At 30.3% G+C, this 23,623-nt stretch overlaps 2 protein-coding genes across 4 annotated transcripts; one reads left to right on the top strand and one right to left on the bottom strand.

Annotated features, from left to right (window-relative positions):
• Positions 1-8,934: 8,934 nt before the first annotated feature.
• On the top strand, positions 8,935-17,309 carry CSLC6 (Cellulose-synthase-like C6). Of its 3 annotated transcripts, none has more exons than XM_068621782.2 (5): positions 8,935-9,890; positions 12,096-12,404; positions 13,980-14,270; positions 14,348-14,461; positions 16,182-17,309. In XM_068621782.2, exons 1-5 carry the CDS (start codon positions 9,180-9,182, stop codon positions 16,815-16,817), a joined length of 2,061 nt encoding a protein of 686 aa, XP_068477883.1. In that variant the 5' UTR covers positions 8,935-9,179; the 3' UTR covers positions 16,818-17,309. The 3 variants fall into 3 exon arrangements, with proteins under 3 accessions (XP_068477883.1, XP_090152623.1, XP_090152624.1); XM_090296497.1 differs by having other exon boundaries at positions 8,938-9,900; XM_090296498.1 differs by lacking the exons at positions 13,980-14,270; positions 14,348-14,461; positions 16,182-17,309 and adding an exon at positions 12,919-13,057 and having other exon boundaries at positions 8,983-9,890.
• A 3,855-nt stretch (positions 17,310-21,164) lies between these two features.
• Positions 21,165-23,545, bottom strand: LOC137818114 (small ribosomal subunit protein eS8). The gene is made up of 5 exons (XM_068621346.2): positions 23,475-23,545; positions 23,300-23,372; positions 22,192-22,522; positions 21,535-21,707; positions 21,165-21,450 (listed from the first exon to the last, which is right to left on the bottom strand). Exons 1-5 carry the CDS (start codon positions 23,476-23,478, stop codon positions 21,375-21,377), a joined length of 657 nt encoding a protein of 218 aa, XP_068477447.1. The 5' UTR covers positions 23,479-23,545; the 3' UTR covers positions 21,165-21,374.
• Between the last annotated feature and the right edge of the window lie 78 nt (positions 23,546-23,623).

Here is a 23,623-nt window from a genome sequence, read left to right as displayed (position 1 = left end):
TAATTATTATAAAAATAAATTATGTGTGATTAATAATACAAGTTATTTTATATTATCATTATAACATCCTATATTTTCCATATAATTATACTACTTTATGTATGTAGTTTCTTCCAACCATTTATATAAGTTTATTAGGAGTAGCAATGCGGTATAATCTGTCCCGTATGGACTTGCTCGTGCAATAATGCGAGCTTATTTCACTGGTTCGTCTTGTATAAAAGATAATATGCGGGTTTGTGGGACAGTTCGCATGTCAACATAAGAAAAATATTTTTTTTAAAATTTAAAATTTCATTAATTATAAAAAATCTATTTATGTTGCTACAAAATTAAAATTTTATCCGTGTTTCAATTCATTCAATTAAGATAAAAATATAAAAGAATTCAAGTATGAGGATTGTTATAAGGTTTCATTAAAAATAATTAAAGTTTTGTTTTGTATCTATTTTTCCTCTATATGTATGTAAATGTATCAAAGTATCTTATCAAAGTTTTTCTACAAACTTTTTTAATGAAGATGACAAATTTTTTAACGAATATCTTATTGAAATCTTTTTTATATTATTTTTTTATTAACAAATTTTAATATAAAACTTAAATTCACTATCATTCTTAATATTAACTTTTTTAGATGATTAAAATAAAACATTCATATTTTTAGTACATTAAATTCAATTTTTTTTAAATAAAATAAAATAAAGATCACATTGCAATGTTGGGTTGAGAAAAAATAGATTAACTATTTTTTATTTATGTGGGTCAACCTATCCGCCCCGTTTTTGGCCCGCATGGGCTGCGGGTTATGCGGGGCGGGCTTAAATGGACCAGTGAGCTAGATTAGTGAGTCTGTCCCACGTTTTTTAGTAGCGGGTTGCGGACTAATCCGCATGACCCGCCCTACATTGTCATCCCTAAAGTTAACATCTTACTCAAAGCATATTGAGTTTACAAAACAAAATCATATATAATGAGATTTTTTTTAATAAAATTATATACACTTTTTGTTTCTTCATATGATTATTTCATCTTCTCTCGAGTAAATATAATTATAAAAGTATTACATAATAAAATAAAATAAAAAATGAGTTAAAAATAAACTAATTCATAAACTACATATATCTTACGCATACTCCATGTCATTCCATATTATAATTAAGACATGTAAGCAACTACCATTGCTTTCACTATCAACAAACTTGTCCCTTGCATCATCAAATATCCAAGAAATTGTATTCTCACTCATTCCTCACATCTACACAAGTTTAAGAAACTACGACGCCTTCTAAAATACATGTATTGATGTATTGAGTAATTTTTACAAGAAACTAATATATAATTCATATAAAAAAGTAATGGCCCATCAATGATAGTTCAATTAAATCCACATAATTCATTGCATCTACTTCATAAAGTCCAATGCAAGAACTTTTTTTTTAATTTATCACTATTTTGTATCTTTATCAATATGATTTAGATTATTAGTAAAACCAATATATCTCCTTTCAATAATGAGTAATACCACAAATCACAAATCAGGTCAAGCCACCATTCTTAGTACCTATCATTTTTCTTCCAACTTAAATAACACATATCTCCACTAAATTCACCATTCATTTAAACAATTCAATATATATATATATATATATATATATATATATATATATATATATATATATAACTAAATCCATAATCATTTCATTTCATCACTTACATATAAATCCCATGAACATATTTTATATATAAAAAAAACTTTGTAATAGATTTGATTTAATTTAACAAACATAAACCATTGAAACAAATAAATGTCGTTTGAGTACAACATTTATAGACTAATACAACTTACATTCAATATCACCTCAAATTATTTATAGGTATTTAACCTAAAGTTTGCAACTTGTCTCACTTGTTAAGAATCTTACTTTTCAAATAAATTGATTTACCAAAATGAAGATGTAACACAATGCATAAATATACATACATCATTAGGACTCGAGTCCTCAAAATAAAATATATCATGTATGTCTTAGTGAAATAAAATTTTCAAATCATTTGAAAGTTTGTCTTCTTCCATTGCCACTTGCAACAAAGTCTGATTCTATACCAAGTATGTTTGTTGCAATAACATACAACAAGCATGTAAGGGTGAGTTGATGTAAGCAAAACATATTCTCACATAACATCATCATCACACATATATCAAGATCATACACATGAATGCAAATGAACTAACATTTAGACACACATCATGTCATGACTAAATGTAAAGCATTATTGAGAAGATTATAAACCATGATAAACAAGTATCATTTGGGGCTAACACTTGACATATCCTAAACCCACCAAACCTTAATTGGTTTATGTTCTCGATGTTAGGGTACCACAAAACATCTACTATCAAGCTAGATGTACACTTTCTAGTCAAAACAACACTTAAGACACAAGTCATATCACTTGAACATCCTCCTCCCCACTTGAGTGATATGTTTCTAGAGGAGAGAGAATTGTCTTGGTCTATCTTAGTTTAAGCTACAAGCTAATGCTTGACTCATATGTCATGTCGCTTGAGTGACCAATACATCACTTGAGCGTCGTAAGTTGGTGATGATTACACATTGTTTAGGTTTTGTCTAAGCAAAAATATATCGCTCTAGTGATATCTAACTTGAGAGCAACCCAAACAACTAAAACACAACGTTTTTCAAAGACATATACAACTTTACAATAAATTCGTACTTCCCAGGTTTGACATCAATGAATATAATATACATACTACCATAAGAAACCATTATAATTCCACAATCTTAACATAAGATTTACATATATTCAAGTTTCATACAATCTACACATTCAAAATAATCATCACATTGCATGGAGGTATTATTAGTTTCCCTTACCTGAATTAAAGCGTGATTTATCTAATAATCTTTTGATGATTCCTTTACAATGCTCCATATAGTCCTAGTATGCTTCCAGAAAATCAACCCTACACTAGCAATACCTCATCTTAAACATCCACTCAAGAATGGGAGCATAAAAAGATAAAAACTTAGATAAAATTTATTCTACTTACCAAAACTAAACTTTGGTTAATCCAATATACTCTAAACTCCTCCACCTTTTTAGGATTTCAATCTAATAGCAAATTCACGATTAAAATCTCTTGTTTTATTAAATAGATAGTAGAAAAATAAAGATTTTCTAAATTAAAGATTTTAAAATAACTAATAATTAAACGTCTAATTTTTATTTATAAACTTCATTTTATATTCTTTTAAAATTTGTTATTATAATATTTATGGGTATTAGAGAAGATTGACTCAGAGTAATAAAAAGAATTCATACTTCCATAATACCTTATTCAAATACCAATCATATCACTGTAATCATAAGCTAAAAAAATATTTATTTTATTAAAATTTGCATAAGACAATGGAATAACAAAACATTGACATGGAGAACAAAATTTAAGGAATTTAAAATCCAAGGTAAAAGAAGAAAATTTAAAATTGTTAGAAAGACTCAAATTTTAAGAAGATAGAAATTTATAATAGAATAAAGAATATATATTTGTATTGTTCGGTTATAATCGGGTCAAGACCCGATCATGTACATCGGGTGTTTCAGATCCAATAGATGTGTTTGGATCGATCAAGTCAGGTCACGTTAAAAGCCCAAATACACTTGATATTTAATGCATCCAAATCAGTTAAGTTTGATATTTTGTACAAATTCTTTAAAAAGATCTATGAATGCTATAAATAGATATTGAATAAAAGCAAGTAATATTCTATGTAATATATACTACACTATTATTTTTATGCTCTCATCATAATCTTATCAACAGATAGAGTTCTCTCACCTCACTTGATCAAAGCTGCAATCTCGACAGATTCACTCGCAGACCGCCTCAAAGATCCGACCCATTGTTGGCAAGAACAATATTCTTATAACTTAATTAAATAAATAAAAATTATAAACTTAAAACTTTACGAGTGAAGACTTACCAAGATTGGTCTTACATTCATTTCAAGTGTTTTTTAACATTTGTGTAATAATAATTTTAATAGATAATATTTGTAAAAGCAAGGCAGCTCCCACCTTTCTTCACGTTCTCCGCTTCAACTCTGGACGACAACACACACGATTTTAGCTTAGGACACACCACAATATTCGCAAACTAATTATCTATTCCTCCTAAAATTCATTTTTTAATATTATTTCTTTTAAAATATAACTTAATTTAAGTTATATTCTTATTAAAATATTAATACAGATTATTCATGATCGGACACAAGAACTAACATCATACCATTAATTTCATATCGAAAATGCAAAATGAAATCACCATGATTATGAGCCCTTTCATTAATTACTATTTGAGTTAACTAATGTTGTTGATAAGTAATAATAAAATCAATATAGCACATAAATAAATGAAATTAGTCTGATTCTATCTTACATCTAATTAAATTAATAAATAATCATGTTAAAAAAAAAAACTGTATCCTACTTGACTCCAATCCATCATCATCATCAATAATAATAATAATAATAATAATAATAAGGAATCTAAGTGAAAAGACCAAATAGTATAGACACAGTAGCAGTGGAAAATAAAAAGAGCAGTAACAAACTTAAAATAGCGACACCAACGTGAGTCCTTAATTGAAGTCACATGAATCGTCCCTTTTTGTCTGGTAACATATACCAACCAATCCACATGCATTCTCTCACTTATCCAATCACTTAGCTTCCAACCTCACACACTCCCTCTTCTTCAATCATCTCTTTCGTCATTCATTTTATTTCAACAATTATCTCTTTTAAACTTTCATATTTTATTCACATTTTTTTCTTATCAAATATTAAGAAAGAAAAATGTATATGAATTATGTTTGAATTTCTCTCCTAAACAATGTAAAAATATATTATATAATGGAAAAACTTAAAAACCGATTGCGAGTATATTAAGTGTAATGGAATACATTAGAAATAGAATAATTTGATTAAAATAAAGTCAATTTTAATGGAGTTTTAAAATAAATAATATTTTCAATATAAATATATTTAATTTATTTTTACATTTTTCTTATATTTGTAATATATGTGTAATGCTTGTAAAATTGTAATTGCAACAATTTGGTTTTCCAATTTCTTAACCATTGTTAATATACTATCAAATTCCGGGATGGATTTTGGTTGAAAAGAAGTAATAAATATAATAAAGGATGTAATGAGAAAGAAAAAGCAACAAGAAATGAAGAAAGAAAACTATATTAATATAACTACTTATTAAAAAATATCCACTAATTATTTTCCTAAAATAATTTTAGTCAGCAAAATAACATCAATTTAATTAATGTTCTAGATGTGTACTAGCGTCAACTTTTCATATAGTCGAGATTCTAAACTTTGTTGTGCTTTAATAATAAAAGAAAATTTATTATTTATAATATTTAAGAAAAATAGGTTAAATGAAAAAAAAATAAAAACAAAAGATTAAATTATATATTAAAAATTAGACAAAGTTGAGTCAATAAACTCACATCAAGATATTTTTGCAAATCTTATTTAAAAAAGAAATTCCTTCTTTATCGAATTAGATAACATTTTTTTATCAATAATTAAGATAACAATTTGAAAATATATAATTCAAAAAAATTTAAAAATCAAAAATTACAATTTAGATTTTTATTTTTGTTTCTTTATAACTAATACTATGTCTAATTCTTGATCAATAGGGTAAAAATTTACTAAGCATACTAACGTTGAACCATGCAAATCGAGTATTATTTGGACATCACTTACTCATAGCTAAACAATTGAGTATTCTTTGAAACAACTACCACTTCTAATTAAGGAACTGGATATTCTTTGAAACAACCATCACTCTTAGTCAAAACACTTGATTATAAAAGAAGTGATAAAAAAATTATAGGGTTACTAACTAAAAGAGACTTGATATCCTAAGACAAATTCAAGGTTTGCATTCACTCTTTTAAGTTGCTAGAGAATACCAAAGTGTTGTATTAATGGGCTAGATTGCAAAATTCTTCTCTTGAGATTTTTAATCTCTATAACATTGATAGTTTGTTCATGAACCAAAATCATTTCTTCTTCAAGGTATCTTTTATTTATAAAGGTCATGATAGATATTCGTTGTAAATATTTTCTAAGTGTTGTAAGTTTTGAGAAGTTAATTTTTTGTTAGGATACCATAGACGATATTGCAATAAATGTTCTTCATGAAACATTTAACGCAAACTTTTTTTTTTGAAGATACATTATGATATTAGACAACTTTTTATCTTATTTTGAGTAAAATTTAAGACACTACACAAGATGCATATGTGATATATAGCTCTTTAAAATAATTATTCATAAATAAACTTTGACACTTTGAGATATCATAATGTTGATATTTTGTGTGAAATATTCTTTATGGTCAAATAAAAAATATTTTTTTTTTGCAAAGTATAGTAAATATAATAATAAAATTGAGTAATATTGTAAAAGATTAAAGAGTACATATATACTATTTTCTATCTAAGTTCGAACTTACAAATGAATATATATACGCACAAAATATTTTTACTATTTTGGTTATCAGAAAAACAACTACATCTATCGAGATGTGATAAAGAAACAAATATACTATATTTTATATTTTATTGTAAAAAATTTAATCAAAATTGACGTTAAATATGTTATCTTTTCTCTTGATTTAATTTTTATAAGTATATGTAAGAAGAGGCTTTTTGTAATTTAATTAAAAAATATAAAAATAAAAATGATACTAATTTAAACGAGAAATATCAGCATTTCTTAATATAAATAATAGCATGTATGTAGATCCAGTAGTTTAGGAAGTTATGTATATATAGTTTTAAATATGGAATAAATCATATTAAAAAGAATATTCACCAAATTGTTTAAAGTTTGTAAAAATATTAGTTATTATTTTAACTACGTATAATGTGGTAGAAAAAGAGTAAGAAAATATTAGATTTTAGATCTATTGTTATTATTAGTTGTATCTGCATTTTTATTATGTTATTTTATTTTATTGAATTAAAATTTAATTACTTTTATAATTATAATAATAATAATTATTTTATATATTAATGTTTAAATAATTTAATATACTTTTGATATATAGTTATTTATATAATTTATTTATTTATTTTTATGTACTTGTTGGAGATATTGTCTAAAAAATTTAAATTTAAGACAAAAAAACCTCAAATCATATTAGAGAGAGAAAAAAACAGGATGTGAAATAAAATATTGATTTTAGTAATTATTTGGAAAGAGAAGAAACATAAGAAAATTAATAAAATATTATTACATAATTTCAGAGGTATAATAAGAACCAGAATGTGTAAAAAAATCTCAAATCCATTTCTATATTATTAATGAAAAATATAAGGAATATCGCACTTACCGTATTTTTTTATTACATCATTTTATAATTTTGAATAATAAAAGTGTATGTATGTTATCTATTATTATTATTTATTATTCAATAAAATAGTTAAATATATTATTTTTGTTGTATATTTATTGAAATTATATCATAATAAAAAGTTTGATTATAAACAGTTACCACGTAAGTATAGGTATGATATATGGAATTACTTCTTTTCTTTAATTTAAATGGGAGTAATTACCAGAAAGAAACAGTGATACTGAGATGATAAGTATATAAATAAAAAATAAATATATTTTTAAAATACAGAACACAAAAACAAAACATACATGTATATATTATATAATTGTAAATTATATAAATTGATAATAAAGATTTATATAAGTATATTTTATGTTCTTTTTAAGCAGAAAAATATTTTTTTATGATTGGTTCAAAAGAATTTATTCCTTATTTTTATAAATATAATATAAATTTATACAATAAATTTGAGTTTTAAAAAAATTAATGTATTTTTTTTTAAATTATGTTAGAATTGTCAGAAATCCAATAATATTTTTTTAAATGGACACTTCACTAATACATAGTGTCAATATCCGATACTTGTGTCAGTGTCCGACATGGACATGCCATTTAAAAAGAGTATCCAAGTCTCATAGGTTCCAACTTTACATTCATATTTATTGTGAATTTTGTATTTTAACTTTAAAATATTATTATTAAATGTTAAATAGAAAAAAGCTTTTATACATTAAATAGGAGAATTTTACTATATATTTATTATAAATGATAAATTATTATTATTATTATTATCACGACAACAAGATGCATGGTTGCTTTTCTTCATATTTATTTATGTTTTATATTTAATTTTAATATGTTTTTAATACATATATTTGATTTATAGGTTAAATATATTTTTTGTTAACACAAAATTATTATTTTTTTCAATTAAACTTTAAAATTAGTATATTTGTATTAAATGTTAACGAATTTTTAGATAAACTATAATATAACATTTATGTTAATAATAAATTAACACAAAATATATTTTAATAAACTTAAAATTTGTTTATCACGTAAAAAATAATTAATAATAATTTATTTTTATAATTTCTCACTACAAATATATATGAGATGTGAAAATAAATAAAAAACATATTTAACCCTTAATTTATTTATTTTATATTATTTTATTTAAATTTGAGGTGTTATTTAAAAAAATTAAATTTAAGATAGAAAAAAATATAAATGAGGTGTGACATGTTAAAAAACTTAAAAGTTTAAAAAAAATGTTAGAAAATAAAAAATGTAGAAAAAATCCTTTTGTATGTACTTATGAATTATTGTTAATAGCTCAAACACATGTCATCGTATATATTTTGAAAGGAAGAGATTGTAAAGTTAAGTATGTTAAATAAGAAAATTATTATTTTTATTAAAAATAACGTAAAAAGTAGTTAAAAAAGTTGATTATTTATTTGTTAGTGGTGTAAATTATTATTATAGTTAAAAGAAAAATGCAGAAGCAAGAGGAATCCTTAGCCCCTGAAAGTGAGAATGAACAAAAGAGGAACACATGCAGCTAAAAACTTGGTGGTACCTTAATTATAGGTCTCCATTGGATCAAGCACAAACAAAACACAAAGACACAAACCCAAAAGAAAGAAGAAAGAAGAAAGATCATCTTTCTTCTTCTTACACATAATTTTCATTCATCCAATTCAAGTTCTTCTACCCTCTTTCCATGTCTCGCGCTCCCAACTACGAGTTCCAGGAATGGTGGAACAAGCAGCGTGAGAAGACCAACAACGTCGATCCCCTCAACGACCCCAAGCTCGACCATTCCCACTCCACCACTCCTCCGCCCTTCACCGCCCTCGACGTTGACTCCTCCTCCTCCTCCGTCGCCGCCAAAAAAGAACGCTCCCGGAGCGCCCGCCAGCTCTCCTGGGTATGCCTTCTCAAATTCCAGCAGCTCGCCGCGTCGCTCGGCTGGCTCTCCGGCGGCATCTTCCACCTCGCCCGCACCGCGCACCGCCGGATCGTGGACTCGGCGTCGCTGCGCGGCGACACGTCGCGGCTCTACCGCGCGATCCGCGTGTTCCTCGTGGTGGTCATCGTGCTCTTGGGATTCGAGCTCGTGGCGTATTTCAAGGGGTGGCATTTCAGGCGCCCTGATCCCAGCGACGTTCTGGGCTTGCTCGCCGTCGTTTACGCCACGTGGGTCGACGTCCGCGCCAGGTACATGTCGCCGCCGTTGCAGAGCCTGGCGAATTTGTGCACTGTTTTGTTCATCGTGCAGTCGGTGGACAGGGTCGTTTTGATCTTGGGGTGCTTCTGGATCAAGTTTCGGAGGCTCAAGCCTTTGGCCAGTGTGGATTACGATGTTGGGGATCATAGCGTGGAGGATTTTCCCATGGTGTTGGTTCAGATTCCCATGTGCAATGAGAGGGAGGTAAGAAGATGTAGGTTGCTTTGTCCTTTTGGAACTTCCGAATCTGTGAATGTTGACTTTTAATGTCGGTTCTGTTATCTGTTTGTGATCTGGTGTCTTGTTTAAATGATGTGCTCAACTGATGTAGATTTTGGTGGTAGGCATGTTTCTGTTGTTGTGGCTTGGGTGCTTTGTATTATGAGGGTCTTTTTAGCGAACTACTTAATTAAGGGCTTATTATCAAATAAACACTCATCTATAAGTTGTTTCTACAAGGAAATTGGGTTAAACTGTTTTCATATGAGTTTTAAGTTGTTTCCGTAAGTTATCCTAGAGAGATTTTTGAGATAAGGTGTTTGGTGTACCTGTATGGACAAAGAGGGGTACATTTGGGTAAACAACTTAATTAAGTGCTTACTTATATAAGCACTTATTAAGTTGTTTTTACCTTTACCATTAAAGAGGAAATTGAGTTTATTCGTTTTCGTTTAATTTGTAAGCTGTTTTCAAAATCTATCCAGGGAGCTTACTGAGATAATATTGAAAACAGTTTATGGACACATCATAAGCTATTTCCATCTCAAACACTTGCATAAGTCCTTATATTATTGGGGAAGTTCCAAAGAGCTGTAAATAAATTCTTTCAAGCAGACTCAGAGTCTTTTGAGGGCATTTATTGTGAGATGTGTTTAGGTGATTGAAGGTAGCTTGGTGATGGTTAAATGTGAAGGTGACATCTTGGAACTCGGGGACATGAGAGAATGGATATTTGCTGTGACATTTTTAGTGAGATTGACTTAGGTGTTAAATTTAGATGCTCCATTTTAAAGAGGGGTATGGTGGAGAATAGTCTTTTGTGTATAGGGGAAGAAATTTGTCTATGTGCCATCATTAAATGCTGCATACCTGAAACACTGTTGATCATATACAACTACTACTAGATCCTTAAATTATGCATCAACAACTATAATAGTATATTTGTTCGTTTCCTAATGCTGGACCTCTGGGAGCAAGTGCAAAGGCAAACTAATAGAAGCAACTAGTGTTCAGCTATTTATACCAAAACGAGAAAAGGTAAATGCTAAACATCATTTGGATAAAACTTTTTTAGTTAATACCAATACTAAATATGTGCAAGATTCAGAGTGTAGGGTGTGTATTTGTAGGCAGAGAATAAATTTAGAAGTTGAGCAAGGCTTAATTTTATCAATTATAATAAGATATTAAGATGGGTAATTATGACCTACAAAATCACTCTTTGAATACAGAGTTGAGTGATATTCAACTAAATGAGGTGCATTTAGTTAATAACAATTCTAAACATGTGCAGAGAATAAATTTAGAAGTTGAGCAACGTTTAATTGTATCAATTATAATATGATTTTAAGATATGTAAACACATGACCTACAATGTGATCGGGTGATATTCAACTAAATGAGGTGCATGCATACGAAGGGTTTTTGCTGGCTTGAGTGGTTTGTGCTGAGTCTTGTACGGGTATGTGGCTTGGGCATGTGTGGTTGATTAAAGTTAGAGCTTTGTAACTTGCAGATGTAAAAATGGAGGGTATGTCTTGGAGCCTAGAACCATGACATAATGGATGTTTATTTGAGATGTTGTGAATGAGAGTAGACCAGGTTAGATGTTGGGATTTAGAGCTCCATTTGAAAGAGGAAATGGCAGAGGCCTGTTGTGTGTATTTGGTTGTTGTAGGGGAAAAAATTCTTCTCCTAATGCTCCATTTGTGGGAAGCAATTGCAGTGGTAAGCTGATAGAAGCAACTAGCTCTTGGCTATGTAAATCAAAACAAGAAAACATGAAAGAAAAAGCAGTAGATTTGTTTAACATTTATGTGCTTAATTAATAATAACATCCAATGTATGCTTAGATACTTAATATATGTGTGTGATACACTCTCGTCCTACAAAAGTTTGCTTGTCTAGTTATTGTGTCTTCAAATACAGTCTCCTCCCTTTCTTTTCATAGCATGTCACGTCACTGGTTTTCTCTTCTATTCTTGTCTTTTTTTTAGTACTATATTAATGAGTATAATTTTAGTTGAAAGGAGGAGGTGCATCCTCTCATCACCAATGTCACTAAAAGTTTCTTCCAATCAGCACCTTCCCTACACCCTAAGAATGTAGAACCACCAGACGCATTCTTCTTTATGAGCTGATTGATTATTAAGAATCTGACTCTTAATTTTATATCTTGTTGGCCTGTAGGTTTACCAGCAATCCATTGGAGCAGTTTGTATCATGGATTGGCCAAAGGAGAGAATGCTTGTTCAGGTTCTTGATGATTCTGATGAAGTAGATACCCAACAGCTTATCAAGGCAGAAGTTCATAAATGGCAGCAAAGGGGTGTTAGGATAATATATAGGCACCGGCTTATACGTACAGGCTACAAGGCAGGGAATCTGAAATCAGCAATGGGCTGTGATTATGTTAAGGATTACGAATTTGTGGCAATATTTGATGCTGATTTTCAGCCAACACCGGATTTCTTAAAGAAAACAGTGCCTTATTTCAAGGTAATTTTATGCCTATAAAATTTGAAGTTAAAACACTGTTGATTTAAGTAAATATCTCGCGGTGTATATTTGAGTATGAAAAAGAACAGTAATGGGTTCTGGATATTCAGACTTAATAATATGATTATAATGATTTTATGTTTTAGATCAAACACATCCTTAAAATTAGTCTCTAAGTAGTAGAATAGAATCTAAAGGTGCTTTAGCTTTGAGTTTTAATTTGGAGATACTATACATGATTTTCACACTATAAAAATTAAGATTAGTGCACTTTTGGATCTATAGGCTCTAACGTACCATATAAGTATATAATGGTACCTGTAATGATATAATTGCTGATATAAATTCAGATTAATCATTCAGAGTAAAGACTTATGGGTTGTACACATGCACAGCCATCCACCATCCTTTCATTCAAAACTTAAGTTTTGAACCATCAGTGTTGTATTTTTGTCCATATAAAATTTTTACACAACTGACTCGCATATGTTGATCAATCTTCTACTGCTAAAAGTGCTGGATTCATGTCTACATCAATCAATGGGCTGGTTGAAGATGCAATGATGGCAACAAGGACTTCATAAATGAAGAGAAGAGGCAAAAATTGGATTACACCAATCAATCTCATTTCATGACCGGATGGGTGAAGCCCAGGCCACAAGAGAGAAACACTGTAATTTTGTAGAAGATTACATTTTAGGCTTAATGGACCAAGCCCAATCCACTTAGGCCAGGAAGGAGATCCTGACTCATGAGGCTGGGAAATATTGATGTAGTTGAAGGAAGAAGATTTTCTTCAAGGACACACTTTGAGGCTTACATTTACAACAACTCGTCTCATTTTTAAAGGCGTTGGAGCTATCTGCACAGATCCCATTGTGTTAAAAACAGCATGTTTAGCAAAAGCTCAGCATCCCATCCCCACGTCCCCCATTTTCTGCTCCTAAAACATAGCTCTACTATTCCATCCTTGAGGACAAGGTTGAATTTCAAGAGGGTGGCATTTTAGTTAAGAAAGATTTTATTAGTTAAATGGATAATAGGAGAAAGAATACTCATTCTCCAATAAGGATTTCTCCTTTCGTAAAAGCAAGTGCTCTATTTACAAATGATAGAACAAATTAAACCTCTTCCCTTCCCTGATTAAAACTACCTAGTATCTAGTATCCTAACTCTCCTAACAAATTTAGACAAGTTAAATTTAATAATGTTAATTTGTAATTCTGCCAATATGTTGAGCATCTCCATTTTTTCCTCAATTCTAAACTAATTTGAATTATTAATCCCAGCTCCTTTAATGCTACTTCTGTCTTTGCTTGTAAATTATTCACAAGTGCTTCTTTGTTAGCTGTAAATCAATTTATGACTTCTAGTGTAGAATGCAGTAAACAAATCAGTTCTAGATATGAAGACAATATTTATATCATATAAACTAAATAAATACTGGAAAAACGTTTCCAACAGTCTAAACAGATAGTAGACAATTATTATTTATATTTTAAATGAAAATTCTTTTTGGGTCCTGTATTAAGCATCTGTCTAACCAATTTTTCCCTTGTTATACTCTAACTGAAGGCAAAGGATGATTTGGCATTAGTCCAGGCAAGATGGGCATTTGTAAACAAGGATGAGAACTTGCTTACAAGATTGCAGAACATCAATTTGTCTTTCCACTTTGAGGTAGAACAACAGGTGAATGGTATCTTCCTTAACTTCTTTGGTTTTAATGGAACTGCTGGTGTGTGGAGAATAAAGGCCCTTGAGGAAAGTGGTGGTTGGTTGGAACGAACGACTGTGGAGGATATGGATATTGCTGTTCGTGCTCATCTCCATGGTTGGAAGTTTATATTCCTCAACGATGTTAAGGTGCATTATATTTCAAATTTTGGTAGCTAATCATCATGAATTATTAGACTTTAATATGACTATTTTGCTTTTTGTAGTGTCTTTGTGAACTTCCAGAGACCTATGAGGCATATAAGAAACAACAACACCGCTGGCATTCGGGTCCAATGCAATTGTTTCGCTTGTGTTTTTTTGATATACTTCGTTCAAAGGTATTGAATTCAACACATGTTTCTTTCCATAGAAATTGAATTCTTTTAAATCCAGGAAACTATCATTCTGTTGTTATTATGTTTTTGTTTGTTATTATTATTACTATTACTATTACTATCAGAATATAAATATAGTTTCATCCTTTTCAGTAGTTTAACTTCTACAACTATATTTCCAAACTGTTAATCAATGTGAATATTCAATTCTTGATATTGAAATTTGAATTGTTTTCTGTTAAATCCACTTAGAAGCATATGCACATCATGAAGGTAACTGTTGTTATTATTAACCTAGTTTAAGACATGAGAAGGTAGATTAACAGAAGAAAAATGCCTACTTGATGTGTTGATGGTATCGAATATATTAGGCTAGATAAATATTTTCTACTGATTTGTTTCAATGAAAATATGACTGTAAAGTAGTTTACTCACTAGTAAGCTGAGGAAGGAACAAATAGTATTTGTTAATGTTCCCAATTAGATACATGAATTTTATGCTACTTATATACATTTTACTGAATGTTTGACTATATTATATGTAGTATGCTTTTCATCTTCTTTCTTGGTCTGAGTGATGCTCATGATATGCCTTGTCACGGGATAACATCTCTATGCCTTTAGGTCATTGCTTCTAATGGTCCAGCTATGTATTTTTACCTGTTAAGTTCGTCCAGTCCCATTCTTGTACACACACTCTGTCATCCCTTTATAATAATAAACTGTATCGCCTGCTGAACAATGGGATTTGATACAATCTTGCAAATACCTTTCAGTCAATCCTTAAGGAATTTACACAAATGCCACACTCAAGCCAAAATATAACTAGGTTGCTTAATTATATATAGTACATTAAATTGTAATCCGATCAAATGGTAAATAGGATTTAGGGTTTAGGGTTTTCAGGAAGGGAAGGAGAGCCGTGTCCAAATCAGGAAAGCAAAGAAAATCCAGATAGAAATGTAATTACAAATTTCAAAATCACTAAACAATTAGTTCTGTCAACTTGTATTCTAAGTTCCCTGGATATTGCAGATGCTGTGTTTTTCATTGTCCCCAATCTAAACCTAGTTCAAAAGATGACCAGGAAATAACTTTTCCAAGAAGTGTTCATTGCCTTGGCCAGGATTAAAATAAGTGAGATATTTTTAAAACGACGAGGATAGGTTCAATATGCATGGCATCTCTGCTTCAACTTAAAGGCCAAATTTAGCCATTTGAAAATCCCAAATTTTCCATTTTAACAGTTCACAGAACTTGTCATCTCATTCATCTTTACTGGCATATAAAGAACACCAACAGAAAATCCACAACTCAAGTTAGGGCTAAAACACATCTACAAATACCGAAAAATTTATTTCAAAGCCCATTTCAGCCCAATAATTAAAATGGGTGGTAAAATCACTTAATTAAAACCCACAACATCATTGGTAAGGCAATTATAATATCCATGCTGTAAAAGTACTCATCTTTTTTATCAATATTAAGCATCTTGTTATGCTTAAAGCAAACAACTTTTTAGGGTAGTGGAATAATAATGGAGTACAGGCTCATTGAACGTTTTTCTTTTTCTTCTTTACATTCAAAATGCTATTAAATTCTGTACTAAACCTTTGTTCTGTTATTTGTCCACATGTTGCACTATAGGGAATACTGACTTATTTTTGTCCTCCATTTTATTAAAATAATTTGACTTGTATGATGTTATTTCCATTTGTACCAGGTTAGTTGGGCAAAGAAGGTCAATTTGATATTTCTTTTCTTCCTCCTGAGGAAGCTTATCCTGCCATTTTATTCATTCACCCTATTCTGCATCATTCTTCCTTTGACCATGTTCCTTCCCGAAGCTGAGCTCCCAGCATGGGTTGTTTGTTACATTCCTGGTGTAATGTCCCTCTTAAGTGTGCTCCCAGCTCCACGTTCATTTCCATTTTTAGTTCCTTACCTTCTATTTGAGAACACTATGTCAGTAACTAAGTTTAATGCCATGATCTCTGGATTATTTCGCCTTGGAAGTTCCTACGAGTGGGTGGTTACAAAAAAGTTGGGAAGATCATCAGAGACAGATTTGGTTGCCTTTGAGAAAGAATCTGAACCTCTAATGCGATCTACTAGTCTCCATAGATCAAACTCAGATTCAGGCATTGAGGAACTAAGCAAACTAGAATTGTCAAAGAAAACTGGGAAGACCAAGAGAAATCGTCTCTTCAGGAAAGAACTTTATCTTGCATTCATTTTGTTGACTGCCTCAGTTAGAAGCTTACTATCTGCCCAAGGAATTCACTTCTACTTCCTCTTGTTTCAAGGGATAAGTTTTCTGGTTGTTGGTCTTGATTTGATTGGAGAGCAGGTAAGTTGAGGTCCAGATTTTGGATTTTATGTGCATACAAATCCTCCTCTCAGATCCTCATTGATAATGGTCAGAATGGTCAAACCTTAAACCCTCCCTGAACACATTGATTTGAGCCTAAGCTGTTCAGTGGTTTTTGGCTCCCAATTAAAGCAAATCAGTTGCTGCTTGACCCCAGACTTGCAGTTCTGTTTGTTTTTGGTGTAAAAACTCATGCCTCATTGTTGTTGCCAAGTCATATGCCTTAAAGTTACATAAAAGTTGTTTCAGTTCCTAATGCCAAAACGTATCCACACTTTGGAAAAAAAAGGGTTCAACATTCCCGACCTATAAAATGCCAATATACAATTACTTGCCTGCCTGAACTCAAAAGGTGGAGATTGTTAGATTATAACATTTGTTATTCTTTTTCATTCACAAACTGTACAATCACATATAGTTTCATGGTGGCTTTTTCTCTATTGGTATTTCTTATCAGGCAGTGAGGTTTTTGACACACCAGTCACCAAGCATGTTTCATCTTTTCCTATCAATTTTATTGCTTGTCTTTATCATGCTTTCATTTTGTACCTCGTAATGATGAAACTTTGAGCCTTGTCAATGGATGACTCAAAGTTATGCTGGTTTAACAAGCATGTGAGAGGGGATCTCTAGCAATCACAATCGGCTAAGGCTATAAAATACTTCATTTTTTTAACTGATAGTTTGAAAATTCTTTGTTTTTATTTAAATATCATTTTTAGTGATCAAGATAATATCAATTACTTTTTTGTTAATTTTCTAATTTTTTTAATTAATTTATATATGTATTTATTATAATGTTCTAAAAGAAGAAAACAGAAAACCTTACAATCATTTTATTAAAAATATTATTTTATTATTAAATACTCTAAAATTAATCCTAAACGACACGTTTGTAAGTTCAGAAATGAAGGGAGTAATAGATTGGTGCTAAGAAAAGGAAAATATAGAATTTTAGCAAAATTCATCTAAATTGAAGGTTGGTTATTTCTTCCTGTTGGCGTAGGAATAAATGCCCCAATTGTTCGACTTGTAAAATAAAATTGGGATAAAATTTATGTGTTAGCTCTTTGTAAAATAAAATGGGATCAAATTGTTGAAAAAACAAGAGATTTATCAAATAATATAATATAACAAATATTGAAGAATTAAGGAGAGTAAAAAAGTTTTTTTTACTATATATTCAACTAACCTACAAATCTAAATATATTTATTATCATCTTAACAATTGCATATTATCTAAGAAGAAAGTCATGAAGTGTAAGGTTTAAGACATGGTCACCAACTTTACAAAGAAAAGAATCTGGAGGCTATATTGACACACTAAAAATATGTTGAAGAAAAAAGTGGTGAGACGAATATATCAACATCATTATTTCGAAAGAAGAATCATTATTTCGAAAGAAGAAGATTGACATGATCAACAAAATTAATAGTGTTATAAATTTGTGTTTTAGTGATAAATTTAACACATAGACTTTGTTTGAAGCAACATTCACTTCAAAAAAAATTATTAAATAAAAACTAATTTTAAATATCAAAATAATTAGTTATTATATTAATTAAATTATAGACTATTTTATAAGTTAAAAAATTATTAATATCTAAAGTAATTTATATTATTGATAAAAATTTATAAACTAATTTCTAGATTGATATCTAACTATTAGCTGCCAAGGTTTTAGGTACTAACTATTTTATAATCTAAGTTAGTCTCTATTAATATTTTAGAGAATAATTTAGAATCTAAAATATTAGTTGCTACAATCTTGGTAGCTAATTTTGATACTAATTTAGAAATGATTTTATAATTTTTTATTAATTATAGAAATCACTTTATATACTAATAATTTTTTAGTCTTTAAAGTAATATCCAATTTAGTTAATATAGTAATTATTTTTTGTCTTTAAATTTGGTTGTTATTTAATAATTTTTTGTAATAAATTGTATTCGTTCAGAGTGACTGTATCAAGAAAGATTGTGTAGCAGCTAGTGGATTTTAACAAGATTCTAGATGATCTAAAGAACACTTAAATGAAGCTAGAGGATAAAGATAAAGATTTGATTCTTCTCAATGCTTTGTGTAAGACTTTTGAACATTTTAAAAATACTTTATTGTTCAGGAAGGAACAAACCATTACTCTGGAGAAGATGGTCACTTTGGTGGATTTGAAGAAGATGAAGAGGTGAGTGTGTGAGATGCGTCTTCAGAAGCAAATGGGATGCAATATTTATAGATGGAGAGAACACATTGTCGCATCTTCAAAACCCTAAAAGAGCGGTCAAGATTCCACGAATGGAGGAAGACCCGCGGGAATGGAGGAGCCAACCACCCACGAATCTCGCAACGTTCTCAAGATTCTACACGACCAGTAGTGCAGAGGAGTGAGTGTTCCCAGTCGTGCGGCTACAATTCAGGGTGGAAGGGGCAACGTCGCACAATAACCTCGAAGTAGATCCAGTCTTTGCCGAACTTCCACGATCTCGTCCAACGTCACTGAAAAACGTTAGGGTTTTACCACATACTCTGTTTTCCTTTTCCGTTTCACACACTCTGTTTTTTGTTTTTATTTTGCTATATTAGATTCTGTTTTACAACAATCCCCGACATATTGCAAAAGATAAAACATAGAACTAAAGAAAGAAAAGATTATGGGTTCATCTAAGATGTAATGCATCAGATCTGGTATAGCAAGCTATATGAACCAGTCTTATATTGATGAACTTAACACATAGTGTAGTTAGTATAACAAGCTATATGAACCAAGACACTTAGTATATGTTAGAGGTTTATTAATCACAATACACCCCCCATATTACTTGTTGTTATTGTTGTATTGCGCTACTAGGCCATGCTCGTGCCTGGTATTCATGAGTGCTATAGAGATCTGCCAAGATTTCATGCAAGCGGTCCGACTTGACATTCATATAGGTGATTTCATCAAGCATATGCTGCAAATCATACACCACCCATAAGAGATATAAAAATTATTAAAAACTTTATAATTTGTTAAAACTCTTTCACCTCAGAATTTCAACCACAAAGTTTATTCTCTCGATAATACAGTATCTAGTACTTTAACACACATCATAGGAATGGATAAAATTGATAATTCTTCCTACCAAGATGTAAGATTGATCAGAGTTTAGCAATCCTAAATAATGTAGCATTACTCTCAGAATTTTCTTAGAGGAGTTACCAGCGAAGAAGGTGATAAAAGAAAGTAGTTGTTTTATTAGGTTATCTGTAGGAAACAAGATTAGATAATAATGACTATACTATTTTGCTACTTTTATGCAAATAAATGTTACTACTTATTGCTAGTGAATTGTTTTTGGTATGATAGGTACTATGTACACCAATCTTATCATTTTGGTATTTACAATATTACGAGGTATTTTCCTTGTTTTGATTCTATGAGTTCATTACATTGATTCATGGAGTTATGTTATAAATGTGATTTTATTTCAAGATGACATAAAGGTTTTAATTATTATTTTACTAATCCATTATGAGTGTGTTTGGCAAAATTAATTTATAAGTGATAGCCGATGAGTTAGCAACGGGTTAACAAGTTCATATCTTATAAGTTATGAAATGATAAACTAACTTGTTGAAATAAAAATATTTAGGGTTTCAATATTTTTTTTAAAGTTGCATTTTTTTTTATCTGGATTAGTCATTTTACTTAAATTAGTTTATCTAATTAGTATTAATCAAATTTAGTTTTTATTTATATAATACATTTCTATTACTCAATTTAAATCACTACTGCATTAAGTTTCTCTTTTGCAATTTTTATTGTATGTAATTATAAGAAATAATACGCAAAAAAATAAGGATAATAAAAAATATTAAATATAACATTAATAAATAAATAAATAAATATAAGCTAACCGAAGTAACTAGTAACTCAAAAAAGAAATTACTATTGAATACTTTATTAAACATTTTCATGTAAATCAAACTAATTTATAAACTAGTCAAAAACACTTTCGGTGTATATAATATTATTAAAATTTTGATGTTAAATGATTTGATATGAAAAAATTATTTATACTAAGTTTGTGTAAATAGATTTTATTTCATTATATAAGTAAATATAACAACACAATCAACTTATTTTTCTCAATGAATCTACAAAACGAAGTTAAATCTTAAATTTGAAAGGTAAGAATATAAGAGCCACCAAATAACAGATATATATCTTGCTATAAATAAAATATAAGATTATTAATATTCAATAATACTAGTTATTTCAAAAATGAGGCATATATTTAAATACCTATTGCACATTTATAGTCATTGAAAACACCCTCCCTGAATACTCCCATTAATAAGGATTGCAAGGAATTCATTAATAAAAATTGTAACTCATGGGTAGCAAAAACAATTCAAAACAAAATTAAGTGTCAATTTGCAAAATACTAAGATGATAGTTTGCACTAAATGATGTCCTGTGGCACAAAACATCAGCATGAATGGTACCAGCAACAAATAAAAACGACTAAAGCCATATATAAAAATTTGGGAAAAACTAAAATCAGGCAGCTCCCTTGCCCTTCTTCTTCTGGAGTTTCTTCATGTAAAATTCCAACTCTTTACCTTCCAAGATGTAGCTGCATAACCCATCAAAAAGGAAACGAATTATGAAAGAGGTTCCTTATAAACATAGTAAACATGATCACAATTCAAGTAATTACCCGTCACATCTGCCACATTGACCAGGGCGAGAGGAAATGCAAGCAAGCAAACGCCCACCGGCAAACTGCTCCTCAATGTGAGCATCAAGCTTGCGATCCTTCTGGCGTTTCTCCAGTTTTCTTTGCACATGGTTACTCTTTTTGGCTTCTTCTGCTGCTGCAGCGTCACCCTCCTGCAGATTACAGAAATAGGCATTAGCTTCTTTACACTTCATGTTCCATACATTTAATCTTATTAGATACAATGGAAAGAATAACAGAAAATGGAACTGACAACGTCTAATTATTTCTCATCAAATAAAGAGCAATAGGTGTTGCGTATGCAGCAATTTGCACCTTCTTGTAACCAGTATCAGATGTGTAACCATAGATTCATAGATAACAAGATAAGTCAAATCCACAGACTGAGAAAATATGTAAAGATAGAATATGATGACTTCAATACTATATACAAAAATAATTTACTTGTCAGAACATACTATAGTTCAGACACTTTCCAGTGAAATCGAAGACCAGAAATAGTGAATTCATTAAGAACAAGAAAACAAACAAATATCAGACCAAAACTTACAAATGTTATGAGAGCATACACAGTGAATTAACAATAACATACCGAAAGAGAATAGAAGAGAAGGAGAAAATTCCAAAGTCACATACCTCGGCAGAATCCTTCTTGGCAGCTGTCTTCTTCTTCCTACCAATGTCAAGACCATAGTGCTGAAGATACCACTGTTTGAATGGAGCAGCATCAACCTGAACAATAGCACTTTTGACAAGGGTCTGAGTACGCACAAGCTCATTGTTTGAGGCATTGTATACCACATCAAGTATACGCGTCTTGCGAGTTACAGCTTCACTTCCCCAGGAGTAATTTCCAGTATCCAACCTAAGTGCCCTCCACTTAACATTGCCACCTCTAACACGAATCCTCCTGACTGTCTTGTTGCTTGACAGCTTAGTGTTAGCAGGCTGGCGACCAAGCTCATACCTGTCAGAAACCACCAAAATATCTTTAGAAATTGTTATTAGAGTAGAATATAATGTCTTGGAACAAAATGCCAAAAATTTGCAGTATAATAATCATAAAAGTTGTGAATATGTTCATCAGAATAGATATAACTAATTCTCTGGTTAGAATATACTAAGAAAAATCTAGGGGATATTTAAAATAATGGTAACTAAACAATTTATAAAAAGATTGATCGAAAACTAAATAAATGTAAAGGGCAATGTTCAGTTACACTTATTTATCCTAAGAGAAAATATCCTATATTCTGCTAATGGTTGTATCTACTTTCTCTGTTCAATGATTTTGTACTAAAAAATAATGAAACAAAATACTATTCCAATATCCATCTGAGAAGGAGCGAAATTGCTAATGGAAATCATAGACTCTCTGGTTCAATAACCCTTTGATTTGCCTTCTCCTAACAAAACTTCACAATCGATGAACAACTAAACATAGATACACTAGACCCTCAAATAAACACACAATCACATTTCAAAAATCTGCGGGTGAAAAAAAAATCACATAACCAAATCAATTTTAATTGCAAACCGTCAATTCGAAAACAAGACCAAGCAAAGAATCCAATCATAGTAATCAAAACAAGCAAAAAACCAAAAACATCTCCCAATTCTAGCAACAACATTAGGCAAGTATGCGTACAAAAACAATACAACAAAATTAAAATACACAAATTTTTAAGAACATGACACATAACTAAAACAAACAAGTAATTAAAAAAGCAAAAGGAGCACACACTTTCTCTTCTTCCTCCATGCCTTCTTCTTGCCACCAGTGGCACGCCTCTTGTGCATAGAATCTCTGGAGATACCTGATTCAGAAGAAAAACAAATTCCATTAGAAAATGTGAAATTAGGGTTTGGGTTTGCACTGTCAACCAACAACGAAAGACACGAACGAAGCTTTCACTGACCCATGTTGTTGAGTTGTGGCGAAGAAGCAACAACAACACACTCTGTATTGTATCTCTCTGCTTCTTGGCTCACTGGAAAAACCCTAATATTTCGCCTTATATATTTTAACACACACGGAACCCTACTTTTTTGCTGATCCACCTCCACT

This window comes from Phaseolus vulgaris, chromosome 10, assembly GCF_051622355.1.
Source record: "Phaseolus vulgaris cultivar YP4 chromosome 10, ASM5162235v1, whole genome shotgun sequence".
Lineage (NCBI taxonomy): Eukaryota > Viridiplantae > Streptophyta > Magnoliopsida > Fabales > Fabaceae > Phaseolus > Phaseolus vulgaris.
Note: the sequence above shows the minus strand (reverse complement) of the source record. Positions and strands in the feature narration are given on the sequence as shown.

Bases quoted from the DNA above. Each gene is read 5' to 3' on its own strand.
- LOC137818114 (XM_068621346.2), bottom strand. The intron at 22,523-23,299 runs GTGTGTGCTCCT...GGTTTCTGACAG, and splicing joins GCATGGAGGAAGAAGAGAAA to GTATGAGCTTGGTCGCCAGC. The intron at 21,451-21,534 runs GTAATTACTTGA...TGGGTTATGCAG, and splicing joins CAATGTGGCAGATGTGACGG to CTACATCTTGGAAGGTAAAG.
- CSLC6 (XM_068621782.2), top strand. From the start codon at position 9,180: ATGTCTCGCGCTCCCAACTACGAGTTCCAGGAATGGTGGAACAAGCAG. The intron at 9,891-12,095 runs GTAAGAAGATGT...GTTGGCCTGTAG, and splicing joins CCATGTGCAATGAGAGGGAG to GTTTACCAGCAATCCATTGG. The intron at 12,405-13,979 runs GTAATTTTATGC...CTCTAACTGAAG, and splicing joins AAACAGTGCCTTATTTCAAG to GCAAAGGATGATTTGGCATT.